Source organism: Coregonus lavaretus (assembly GCF_964263955.1).
Source record: "Coregonus lavaretus genome assembly, chromosome: 6".
In the NCBI taxonomy this organism is placed as follows: Eukaryota; Metazoa; Chordata; class Actinopteri; order Salmoniformes; family Salmonidae; genus Coregonus; species Coregonus lavaretus.
This window is the reverse complement of record NC_139993.1, coordinates 44,077,644-44,091,325: the sequence shown is the minus strand read 5'-3', so window position 1 is coordinate 44,091,325 and position 13,682 is coordinate 44,077,644. Positions and strand designations below refer to the sequence as shown.

At 40.6% G+C, this 13,682-nt stretch overlaps 1 protein-coding gene across 2 annotated transcripts; it reads left to right on the top strand.

Annotated features, from left to right (window-relative positions):
- The first annotated feature begins 291 nt into the window (after window positions 1–291).
- On the top strand, window positions 292–7,212 carry LOC311131645 (uncharacterized protein). Of its 2 annotated transcripts, XM_084164748.1 has the most exons (6): window positions 292–637; window positions 2,735–2,817; window positions 2,957–3,154; window positions 3,231–3,470; window positions 6,068–6,188; window positions 6,436–7,212. In XM_084164748.1, exons 2-6 carry the CDS (start codon window positions 2,767–2,769, stop codon window positions 6,777–6,779), a joined length of 954 nt encoding a protein of 317 aa, XP_084020874.1. In that variant the 5' UTR covers window positions 292–637; window positions 2,735–2,766; the 3' UTR covers window positions 6,780–7,212. The 2 variants fall into 2 exon arrangements, with proteins under 2 accessions (XP_084020874.1, XP_084020875.1); XM_084164749.1 differs by lacking the exon at window positions 2,735–2,817 and having other exon boundaries at window positions 323–637.
- Window positions 7,213–13,682: the final 6,470 nt, after the last annotated feature.

The window sequence follows — 13,682 nt, the reverse complement described above, 5'->3', positions numbered from 1 at the left end:
CAAAGTATAACGTAAAATAGCCAAAGAGACATGTTAATGCTTGAAATTAAGTGTTTTTTAAAAGTCTAATGCTGTTGATTTGCGATGATGACACAAACATTATATTAAGCAGGACATTCATACGAGCCTTAAAATCCAACTATAATCCAAAAGTAGTGTGACGTGCACTCATAAGCAACATGTAAATATATGCTTTTTTTGATGGCGCGCTATAAGAACCCCCCCATGTTCTGCCACCAACTTTCGCGCATCGCCACCATGCGGCAATGTTTGCAAACACAGAAATGGGTCAATGCGGGGTTCTGTTCTTGTTGACATTGGTCTCGTTCAAATTCATTCAAGACATGCCTTTTCGTTCTTCTGATGTGCCAACTGCAGGGAAGTAGGATTAACTTTCATTGGTCTCGTTCAAATTCTTTCAAGACATGCCTTTTCATTCTTCTGATGTGCTAACTGCAGGGAAGTAGGATTAACTTTCATGTATGCCAAGCAGCGGTAGCAGTAAAATACTCTTTAAAGGAAAGGAATGTATTTTCAAGTTCTGGTATTTTCGAGCTTCCGTATGTGCAACCGCAATAATATTCCCCGAGCCCCGGATACTTCTGAAAGCGTCCATGTTATATGTAACTAGCTACAGGTAAATATATTTTCTGTGTATATATTTATCTAAACATATATGAGCTTTATTGCCATTTGATGACAAGTTGGTTACGTAGCTAGCTGTACAAGCCATCAGTTTGCTAACTAGAAGCGAATTATCTAGCTAGAATAGAATAGATAACTATCTAGCTAGCTACCAGTTAACGTTAGCTAGTTAGCTTTTGGGCAATTCCACATACTAGTACACAAAATATATATAAACGCAACATGCAACAATTTCAAAGATTTTACTGAGTTAGAGTTATATGAGGAAATCAGTCAACTTAAATAAATACATTAGGCCCTAATCAAAGGATTTGACATGATTGGGAATACAGTCAACAAAAAAAGTAGGGGCGTGGATCAGAAAACCAGTCAGTGTCATGCTGCTCATCCCCGGACCAGGCCCAAAAGCTTGATTACTAGTTTATTATTTGAATCAGCTGTAAAGTGCTAGGGCAAAAACCAAAATGTGCACCCCTTGGGGTCCCCAGGACCGAGTTTGGAAAACCCTGGTGTAAGCGTAGCTGGGGAGGAAGTGTACTTCGTCAACAACACACACAGCGTATGGATCTGTGCAAATCTTCTACAGTAATTTGAAAGGTTATTTCTTGCTGATATGAAAGATAAAGGCCATATGTTTAGAAAACAGTATCATAAGCGATGATTATTGACGTTTCTAAACGTTAAAACACAGCGTCTGGATTGTAGTTCACATGGAGCCAGGCGTGGGTGAAGCTGACCGCTGAAAACTCTAGGGAGAAAGCAGAATGCTGCCTCTGGTTTTCTAGCGCTACATTAGGACCAACGTGTAGTAGTTCATAGGAGCATATCAAATTGGGTGTCAAATGAAAGCTAAGAGTTGTGTATGCTTGTGGTCATTCATAATCAAATACAGTTGGGTGTCAAATGAAAGCTAAGAGTTGTGTATGCTTGTGGTCATTCATAATCAAATACAGCTGTGATATCATTGTGGATCTATCCCTCTTTGGACTTTTTGAATCCATATCCACTTGAAAGCAGTTTGTACAAAAACTGTGAAAACTGTGAAGAGGGTCTCTGATTTGGCTTGGGATGAACACACACGTATGTTATTTATCAAATGCAGTTGTTTGAAGGGGTGAATCTATTGATTGTAAACATCTTGATACTAGTAGTGTTGTAATAAAGATTCATTCAATTGTCCATCCGTCATTCCACTCAAATGTATTATTCACAGATTGTCACCATGCCACTGACAAATGCTGAAAAGCAAAAAAAGATACAAAGACCAAAGAAGGGGAGTTATGAGGTCAAAGAGAAACATAAAATGGAATACTTTGAAAAAAAGAACAGGCTAAAAGCCAAAGAAAATGTATGTTTCTTGTGTTGTGAGTTTTGTCAATTACCCTTTCAGATGTCTGTACAAATTGCTAAAATAATACATTATTACCGTGACAGCATTAATGACATATTTCCACCTGTGTATCTATTCAGGCTACATCATCATGAATATAATGACATTCAAATCCATAATTATGCATTTCTGTGGAGTACAAATCAGGGACCCATGATGTCATACTATTACCATAATTCGGTTACCGTGTGTTAATCCATTTCACTTAATGTAGTTTGATAACCAAATGTTGTTTTTCAAACTCAAGTTGGCATAGCTGACTGCCCATTCTTTTTGCAGACATCTTTGAATTCTAATTTGGAGCAGATATTTATGTCTTTTGGAAAACTTGGTCACATAAACAACAGATTCATACCGTCATTCTGTTACCAAACTGCATCTGCACAGTTCTTTAACAAACCATACCACTCTATACACAATGACTACTTTTAACAATGTCCACTGGAAAGTTAACAAAAACACTTACTTAAACTTTGCAATTAATTGTTGTTGTTTGGCATACATAGAAAGAAATGAGTCTCAGCATAATTCTGTTACTATGGAATTGCCCTTAAGCTAACATCAGAGGGTGGCAGATAGCCTAGCGGTTAGCGCGTTGGGCCAGAAAACGAAAGGGCGCTAGTTTGAATCCCAGAGACGACAAGGTACTTAACTCTAATTGATCTAAATCAGCATTTGGGTGTTTTGTATTATTGGCAGGTCACGAGTTATCTGTTCATCATCTGCTGAAGATGGATCAATATGGGAGATATGAAAGCAGTGGTCAGCCAGAAGAGCTTTTTGTAGGTTAACCCACATTTTATTTGTTCTTCAAAATTATAAAATATTTAGTTTTACATCTAAACTAATCGGCTATCCATTAACAAGTTTTATTGGTCAAATTGAGTTTATTCTTCTAACACCAACCATGGTCTGTTCTAGGATCACTCATTACATTGGAGCAAGGTTAAAGAGGAGGCTGAAGAATGTCCGATATCAGCTGTCTCTTTAGGAGTTGAAACGTCCCAGGTTTGTCCAAAGGAGGACCCCGATGAACAAGATCCTTCCTTTGACCCAGTTTCAGACATCCATGGAGTCACAGAGCAAGAGTGTGGACATAAAGGCATGACACATCTAAAGGTAAGTACCTCCTTAACACTGTGCAAGCCCACTTACAAGGCCCAGAGGTGTTAGAATTATGTTTTCTCTGTGTCAGGTGCTGCCTTCTCCAGTCCCAGTCAAAGAGGAGTCTGAAGAATGCTCCCTTCTGCCAGTAGATGAAGAGGAAGTTGCCTTAATTACAGTGAAGAAGGAAGAGCATGAAGACTGGTTGAAGTCAGAAGATGAGGATGTTGTGAAGGTGTCAATGCCTTGGGAGCCGTTGGAAACACCATCATCATCATGCTCAGATACAGAGGATACAGAGGACAGTGAGATGGAAAGTGATAATGTGCGGGTGAGTTCAAGCATTTAATAAGACTGAGTGAAATAGACACACTTGGAGATGTTTTGTAGGGTTAGCCTCTTGTAGGATCAAACTAAAAGTTTCTTAATTCTACTAGTTGTTTTCTACCGTTCTGCACCTTACCTATTATTAGCTGTGTACCACAAATCTAGCTTTCAACCTTCATACTTTCTGCCACTATGTGACTGCATTTGGAGTGGGCTACTGACCTGTACAAGAAGTAGGCCAGGTATAGGTGTAGTGGCAATGTCTAAACTTAAGCCTATAGCTTCATAATAAAGTTAAGATTTCACAAACACAAAGCATAGCTTTCTTGAGCAGCTACTAGCTTGAGTGCTGAGCCTAGTTAGTATTCAGCCCATTCTTAAAGGTAACCCACTGGGCAAAAAACTGGTTGAATCTACGTAATTTGGCAACGCATTGTGACGTGGAATCTTAATTCCCCTTGACTTATTCCACATTTTGTTGTTACCGCCTGAATTCAAAATTGATTAAATAGATTTTTTCTCACACAATACCCCATAAGGGGGGGGGGGGGGGGGATGCAAATAGTCTGGGTAGCCATTTGATTAGATGTTCAGGAGTCTTCTGGCTTGGGTTAGAAGCTGTTTAGAAGCCTCTTGGACCTAGACATGGCGCTCTGGTACCGCTTGCCGTGCGGTAGCAGAGAGAACAATCTATGACTAGGGTGGCTGGAGTCTTTGACAATTTTTAGGGCCTTCCTCTGACACCGCCTGGTATAGAGGTCCTGGATGGCAGGAAGCTTGGCCCCAGTGATGTACTGGGCCGTACGCACAACCCTCTTTAGTGCCTTGCGGTCGGAGGCCGAGCAGTTGCCATACCAGGCAGTGATGCAACCGGTCAGGATGCTCTCGATGGTGCAGCTGTAGAACCTTTTGAGGATCTGAGGACTCATGCCAAATCTTTTGTCTCCTTAGGGGGAATAGGTTTTGTCGTGCCCTCTTCACGACGGTCCTGGTGTGCTTGGACCATGTTAGTTTGTTGGTGATGTGGACACGTCGGAGAACACATCCTGGTAATCCGTCTGGCCCTGCGGCCTAGTGAATGTTGACCTGTTTAAAGGTCTTGCTCACATTGGCTACGGAGAGCGTGATCACACACACACAGTCGTCCAGAACAGCTGATGCTCTCATGCATGTTTCAGTGTTACTTGCCTCGAAGCGAGCGTAGAAGTAATTTAGCTCGTCTGGTAGGCTCGTGTCACTGGGCAGCTCGCGGCTGTGCTTCCCTTTGTAGTCTGTAATAGTTTGCAAGCGAGTGTCGGAGCCGGTGTAGTACGATTCGATCTTAGTCCTGTATTGACGCTTTGCCTGTTTGATGTTTCGTTGGAGGGCATAGCGGGATTTCTTATAAGCTTCTGGGTTAGTCCTGCTCCTTGAAAGTGGCAGCTCTACCCTTTAGCTCAGTGCGGATGTTCCCTGTAATCCATGGCTTCTGGTTGGGGTATGTACATACAGTCACTGTGGGGACGACGTCATCGATACAATTATTGATGAAGCCAGTGACTGATGTGGTGTACTCCTCAATGCCATCGGAAGAATCCCGGAACTAATTCCAGTCTGTGCTAGCAAAACAGTCCTGTAGCTTAGCATCTGCTTCATCTGACCACTTTTGTATTGACCGAGTCACTGGTGCTTCCTGCTTTAGTTTTTGCTTGTAAGCAGGAATCAGGAGGATATAATTATGGTCAGATTTGCCAAATGGAGGGCGAGGGAGAGCATTGTACGCTTCTCTGTGTGTGGAGTAAAGGTGGTCTAGAGTTTTTTTCCCTCTGGTTGCACATTTAACATGCTGGTAGAAATGAGGTAAAACGGATTTAAGTTTCCCTGCATTAAAGTCCCCGGCCACTAGGTTTGCTGCCTCTGGGTGAACGTTTTCCTGTTTACTTATGGCCGTATACAGTTCATTGAGTGCGGTCTTAGTGAACAGAACAGCCTCAATTCCTCGGGGCATAGACTCCAATGCTTGCCACAGTTGTCAGGTTGGCTGGATATCCTTTGGGTGGTAGACCATTCTTGATAAATAAGGGAAACTGTTGAGCATGAAAAACCCAGCAGCATTGCAGTTCTTGACACAAACCAGGGCACCTACTACCATAACCAGTTCAAAGGCACTTATATTTTTTGTCTTGCCCATTCACCCTCTGAATGGCACACACACACAATCCATGTCCCAATTGTCTCAAGGCTTAAAAATCCTTCTTTAACCTACACTGATTTTAAGTGGATTTAACAAGTGACATCAATAAGGGATCATACACTGACCAGGTGAAAGCTATGTCATGGAAAGGTCAGGTGTTCTTAATGTTTTGTATACTCAGTCAAAAATCTGACATTGTTTTTCTATTGGAATTTAATTGTGCTTTTAGATGGTTGAAAGCATAGTGATAACACATAGAGAATTCAACAAACTTCTGGCTGACTTTTTGAGTGGGTGAATAAAGGTTAAACTCTCATTGATCATCGTCTCAACCAAATATGACCCACATTTCCAACTTGAAATTATGTGGTGTGCCCAGTGGGAACTGACTTCCTGACTGAACTGAATCCCCCATCTCTGCTTCAAAGGACTGTGAAAACCATGAGCGTGATGTTTCAAGAGGAGTGAAGATTAAAGATTGTAGCAGGACATCATTGGATCCAGGGACGGCACCAGATACAGATGAGAAAGCTAATGCTGTTGATTTCAGTGAGTACCATTGGTGGGGTGGGTTGCAGTTATGGTGTAGATATGATAATGTGTTACATGTACATAACAAATGTTTAATTGCTCATTAACTATCTCACTGGGCACAAACATCAATTCAACGTCTATTCTACTTTGGTTCAATGTTGACGTGGAAATAACATTGATTCAACCAGTGTGTGCCCAGTGGGATGGCTCTATAATGGAATAGAACTTGAATTCATTTTATGTTCTTCTCGCTTTCCTTAAGGTGGCTTTGAAGGGGGGTCCTCCTTCTACCCCTGCCCCCATTGTGCAATCGGCTTCACCATAGAACGCTTTTTCCTTGGGCACCTCAAGAGGGACCACCCTAAAGATTACATCGCAATGCTGAAGACTGGGAAAATCAAAGCCTATAAAAGAGGGAGTTTACGGGTGACCCCAGCCACATGCCCGCAATGTGGCAAGAGCTTCACCAATAAATATGTTATGCAAACGCATCAGAGGACTCATGCAGGGAAGAAATCCCATCACTGTGCAGACTGTGGGAAGAGCTTTGTCTACGCTGATGCACTTAAAAGACACAGATGGACTCACACTGGGGAGACCATATAAATGCTCTTGAGTGTGGGAAAGGATTCAGCGGACAAACCGATCTGACCAGCCATGAAATTATCCATACAGGAGAGGGACGATATAAATGCTCTGTGTGGGAAAGGATTCAATCAGGACGTAACATAAAACGTCAGCAACGATTCTGTGTAAAGACCGAGCAAAGTTGTAACGCAAGTACATATATGATCTTTAGTGAGTAGGTTTCAGAGGATGGCAATAAAGAACATATTATGAATATATAATAATGTAATACACTGTCACCTAATTCAAAGTCTGTTCTTGGTACATTGGTCTAGTTGAAAATGTAAATCATTCAAGACAGGCCTTTTCCTTATCTGATGTAACTGTACGGCAGTAGGATTAATGTTCATATATGCCCAGCAGATGGCAGTAAAATACATCTTTAAAGGCAAATAAAAGATTTTCAAATTGGTATTTTCGAGCTTCCGTATGTGCAACCTTAATAATATTCCCCGAGACTCAAATATTTCTGTAAAGCATCCATGTAACTAGCAAGCAGGTAAAGATATTTTCTGCGTTTATATGAGCTTTATTGCCATTTGATGACAAGTTGGGTATGTAGCTAGCTATACAATCCATCTGTTTGCTACCTAGAAGCTAATCATATAGCTAGCTATTACAGATAGCTAGCTAAAGTTAACGTTAGCTAGTATGCTTTAGGGCAATTCCACGTACTATTAGTACCGGTATAACAAAGAGAGTAGCTATACATGTTTGAAGACTAGGTATGAAGGACCCATTAGGACCAACGTGTGTAGTTCATAGGAGCATATCAAATTGGGTGTCAAATGAAAGCTAATAGTGTGTCTGTGGTCCTTCATAAACAAATGCAGCTGGGAGATCATTGTGGATGTAGCTAGTTAGCTAGCTAGCTATACCGCTTTGGACTTTTCGAATCCACCTCCACTTGAAAGCGTTTGACTGTGTAGAGGGTCTTTAATTGGCAAGGGAGGAACACATACAGTTGTGTGTTCTTCTCAAATGCAGTTCTTGAAGGGATGAATCAATTGATTGTAAACATCTTGATACTAGTAGTGTTGTAATAAAGATTCATTTAATTGTCCATCCGTCATTCCACTCAAATGTATTATTCACAGATTGTCACCATGCCACTGACAAATGCTGAAAAGCTAAAAAAGATAAGACTAAAAGAAGTGGAATTATGAGGTCAAAGAAAAATACATAAAACGGAATGTGTTTTAAAAAAGCACAGGCTAAAAGACAAAATATGTATGTTTCTTGTGATTTTTGTAATTTACCTTTTCAAATGTATAAACAAACTGCTAAAATAAGACATTACCTTGATGAGAGCATATATTACATATTTCCACCTCTGTAACTATTCAGCCTACATCATCATGAAGAGAATAACATTCAAATCCATAATTATGCATTTCTGTGGAGTACAAATCGGGTACCCAGGACGACATTCTGTTACCGTGTGTGAATCCACTTCACTTAATGTAGTTTGATAACCAAAGGTTGTTTTTCAAACTCAAGTTGGCATAGCTGACTGCCCATTCTTTCTGCAGACATCTTTGAATTGTAATTTGTAGCAGATATTTTTATCATTATTATTTATTAAGTTTTTGGAAAATATAGAAAAAGAAAAATATATATATTCATACCGTCATTCTGTTACCAAACTTGGCATCCGCACAATTCTTTAATAAACCATACCACTCTATGCACAATGACTACTTTTAACAATGCCCATAAATTGTACATAAACAAATGTATTTAAACTTTGCAATGAATTGTTTTTGTTTGACATACATTTAAAGTGAAAGATCTGAGTCTCAGTATAATTCTGTTATTGTGGAATTGCCCTTTAGCTACCATCATCATTGGTGCCATTGTTGCATTTCATATGGGCTTTGTTGATCCTTGTGATCTTACTAAACATTTGGGGGTTTTGTTATTGACAGGTCACGAGTCTGTTCATCATCTGCTGAAGATGGATCAATATGGGAGATATGAAAGCAGTGGTCAGCCAGAAGAGCTTTTTGTAGGTTAAAACACATTTGATGCATTCTTCAAAATGAGAAGCAATTTAATTATACAATATCTGAAATGATCAACTATTCATTACCAATTTTTATTGGTCAAATTGAGTTTATTCTTCTAACACCAACCATGGTCTGTTCTAGGATCCCTCACTGCATTGGAGGCAGGTCAAAGAGGAGGCTGAAGAACTTCAGATTTCAGCTGTGTCATTAGGAGTTGAAACATCCCAGGTTTGTCAAAATGAGGACCCTGATGAACAAGATCCCTCCTTTGATCCAGTTGCAGACATCCATGGAGTCACAGAGCAAGAGTGTGGACATAAAAGCATGACTAATCCCAAAGTAAAGGTAAGTTCCTCCTTAACACTGTGCAAGCCCATTTATAAGGCCCAGAGTTATTGTTAGAATGATGCTGAATGAATGATGTTTTCTCTGTGTCAGGTGCTGCCTTCTCCAGTCCCAGTCAAAGAGGAGTCTGAAGAATGCTCCCTAATACCAGTAGATGAAGAGGAAGTTGCCTTAATTACAGTTAAGGAAGAAGAGAATGAAGACTGGTTGAAATCAGAAGATGACGATGTTGTGAAAGTGTCAGTGCCTTGGGAGCCGTTGGAAACATCACCATCATCATCATGCTCAGATACAGAGGACAGTGAGATGGAAAGTGATATGCAGGTGAGTTCAAGCATTTAATAACGTACTGAGTGAAATACATACTTTGAGATGTTTTGTAGGGTTAGCTTCTTGTAGGTTAAAAAGTGTCTTCATTCTACTAGTTGTTTTGACCGTTCTGCACCCTACCTATTATAAGCTGTGTACCACAAACCTAGCTTTCAACCTTCATTATTTCTGCCACTATGTGACTGCATTTGGAGTGGGCTACTGACCTGTACAATAAGTAGGCCAGGTATAGGTGTAGTGGCAATGTCTAAACTTAAGCCTATAGCTTCATAATAAAGATAAGATTTCACAAACACAAAGCATAGCTTTCTTGAGCAGCTATTAGCTTGAGTGCTGAGCCTAATTAGTATTCAGCCAATTCTTGAAGATACTGTAACTGACTTTCTGACTGTACTGAATCCCCCCCTCATCTCTGCTTCAAAGGAGCATGACGTTTCAGGAGGGTTGAAGATTGAAGATTGTAGCAGGACATCATTGGAACCAGGGACGACACTAGATACAAATGAGAAAGCTAATGCTGTTGATTTCAGTGAGTACCATTGATGGGGTGGGTTGCAGTTATGGTGTAGAGATATAATAATGTGTTACAACCAGTCAATGTACACAACCAGTCAAAAGTTTGGACACACCTATTCATTCAAGGGTTTTTCTTTATTTTATACTATTTTTTACATTGTAGAATAATAGTGAAGACATCAAAACTATGAAATAGCACATATGTGGTCCTCTGTAGCTCAGCTGGTAGAGCACGGCGCTTGTAACGCCAAGGTAGTGGGTTCGATCCCCGGGACCACCCATACACAAAAATGTATGCACGCAAGACTATAAGTCGCTTTGGATAAAAGCGTCTGCTAAATGGCATATTATTATATTATTATATGGAGTCATGTAGAAACCAAAAAAGTGTTAAACAAATCAAAATATATGTTATATTTGAGATTCTTCAAATAGCCACCCTTTGCCTTGATGACAACTTTGCACACTCTTGGCATTCTCTCAACCAGCTTCATGAGGTAGTCACCTGGAATTCATTTCAATTAACAGGTGTGCCTTCTTAAAAGTTCATTTATTTCCTTAATGCATTTGAGCCAATCAGTTGTGTTGTGACAAGGTAGGGGGGGTATACAGAAGATAGCCCTATTTGGTCCATATTATGGCAAGAACAGCTCAAATAAGCTAAGAGAAATGACAGTCCATTACTTTAAGACATGAAGGTAAGTCAATACGGAACATTTCAAGAACTTTGAAAGTTTCTTCAAGTGCAGTCGCAAAAACCATCAAGTGCTATCATGAAACTGGCTCTCATGAGGACCGCCACCGGAATGGAAGACCCAGAGTTACCTCTGCTGCAGAGGACAAGTTCATTAGAGTTACCAGCCTCAGAAATTGCAGCCCAAATAAATGCTTCACAAAGTTCAAGTAACAGACACATCTTAACATCAACTGTTCAGAGGGGACTGTGTGAATCAGGCCTTCATTGTCAAATTGCTGCAAAGAAACCGCTACTAAAGGACACCAATAATAAGAAGAGACTTGCTTGGGCCAAGAAACACGAGCAATGGACATTAGAACGGTGGAAATCTGTCCTCTGGTCTGGAGTCCAAATTGGAGATTTTTGGTTCAAACCACCGTGTCTTTGTGAGTGTATTTCCCACCATAAAGCATAGAGGAGGAGGTGTTATGGTGTGGGCTGCTTTGCTTGTGACACTGTCTGTGATTTATTTAGAATGCAAGGCACACTTAACCAGCATGGCTACCACAGCATTCTGCAGCAATACGACATCCCATCTGGTTTGGGCTTAGTGGGACTATCATTTGTTTTTCAACAGGACAATGACCCAACACACCTCCAGGCTGTGTAAGGGCTATTTTACCAAGAAGGAGAGTGATGGAGTGCTGCATCAGATGACCTGGCCTCCACAATCACCTGACCTTAACCCAATTGAGATGGTTTGGGATGAGTCGGACGGTAGAGTGAAGGAAAAGCAGCCAACAAGTGCTCAGCATATGTGAGAACTCCTTCAAGACTGTTGGAAAAGCATTCCTCATGAAGCTGGTTGAGAGAATGTCAAGCGTGTGCAAATCTATTGTCAAGGCAAATGGTGGCTATTTTGAAGAATCTCAAATATAAAATATATTTTGATTTGTTTAACACATTTTTGGTTACTACATGATTCCATATGTGTTATTTTATAGTTTTGATGTCTTCACTATTATTCTACAATGTAAAAATAAAGAAAAACCCTTGAATGAGTAGATGTGTCCAAACTTTTGACTGGTACTGTACATAACACGTGACACGTTTCATTTCTCAATAACTTTGGCTTTATAATGAAATAAAACTTCAGTTCATTTGATGTTTTTATCTATGTCCTTTAGGTGACTCTAAAAGGGGGTCCTCCTCCTTCTACCCATGCCCTCATTGTGCGCTCGGTTTCACCATAGAACGCTTTTTCCACGGGCACCTCAAGAGGGCCCACCCTGAAGAGTACATCACTCTGCTGAAGTTTCGGAAAATCATAGCAACCCCAGCCACGTGCCCACAATGTGGCAAGAGCTTCTCTAATAAATATGTTATGAAAACGCATCAGAAGAGTCACACAGGAGAGAAACCATATCACTGTGCAGACTGTGGGAAGAACTATGTCTTTGCTGATTCACTCAAAAAACACAGATGTGGGACAGGATTACGAAGACAAACCCATCTGACCAGCTATGAAATGATCCCCACAGTAGAGAGACCATATACATGCATTCAGTGTGGAAAAGGATACAGATTTCAAACCCAACTGACTAGCCATGAAAAGAGCCACACAGGAGAGAGACCATATAAATGCTCTCAGTGTGGAAAAGAATACCGAAGACCAGCCCATCTAAAAAGACATCAAATGACCCACACTGAAGAGAGGCCCTATGATTGCCTCAGGTGTAAGAAGTCATTCTACCGGCCTGAAACTCTTAAAGCACACCAGAAAACCCACACAGGAGAAAAGCCTTATCAGTGCTCTCAGTGTGACAAATGTTTTGGCTTTTCCAGAGACCTTAAGAGACATCAGTTGACACATACAAGGGAGACCCACACTGGACAGAGGCCCTATGATGTCCACGGGTGTAAGAAGTCCTCCAGCCAGCTGGAAGCTCTCAAAGCACACCATAAAACACACAAAGGAGAAAAGCCTAAGCCTTTTCAGTGCTCTCAGTGTGACAAATGTTTTGGCTTTTCCAGAGATCTTAGAAGACATCAGTTGACACATACAGGGGAGAAACCGTTTAGTTGCCCCCAATGTGAAAAATGTTTCGGTAGGAAATGGGAATTGACGTACCACCAACGGACACACAGCGGAGAGAGGCCTTATCACTGCTCTGAGTGTGGACAGAGATTTAGCCTAAGGGGGAACTTTAAACGCCACCAGCAGAGCCACACAGGGAAGAAGACGTTTCACTGCACTCAGTGTGACAAGAGCTTCTTCAGAGCGGCTCACCTGAAAACCCATCTCCTCATTCACAATAGAACCAAAACAGTGGTCTGCTCTAACTGTGGGAAAGGGTTCAACCATGACGGGAACTTAAAACGTCACCAACGATTCTGTATGAAGACGTTAGAGCAAAATTGTAATGCACCTCCATCTGTAGAAGTACAGATATGATCTTTAGTGTGGTGTCAGAGGATGGGAATAAAGAACATATTACTGTAATACAATGCCATCTCATAAGTCCATTCTTCTTAGTACATTGATCTCTAGTTCAAAATCATTCAAGAGACAGGCCTTTTTGTTCTCTGACAGCTGTAGGGCAGTAGGATTCACTTTCATGTATGCCCATTAGGTGGCAGTAAAATAGGAAAGTATTTTTTACACGTGGTGGTACTTTTAACTTTTCGAGATTCTGTATATGCAACCACAATTTTAGCCGACCCTCCGATACTCCTGAAAAGCATCCATGTAACTAGCTAAAGGTAAAGATATTTCTGAATATATATTTATTTAAACATACAGTTGAAGTCGGAGGTTTACATACACCTTAGCCAAATACATTTAAACTCTGTTTTTCATAATTCCTGACATTTAATCCTAGTAAAAATTCCCTGTCTTAGGTCAGTTAGGATCAGCACTTTATTTTAAGAATGTGAAATGTCAGAATAATAGTGGAGAGAATGATTTATTTCAGTTTTATTTCTTTAATCACATTCCCAGTGGGT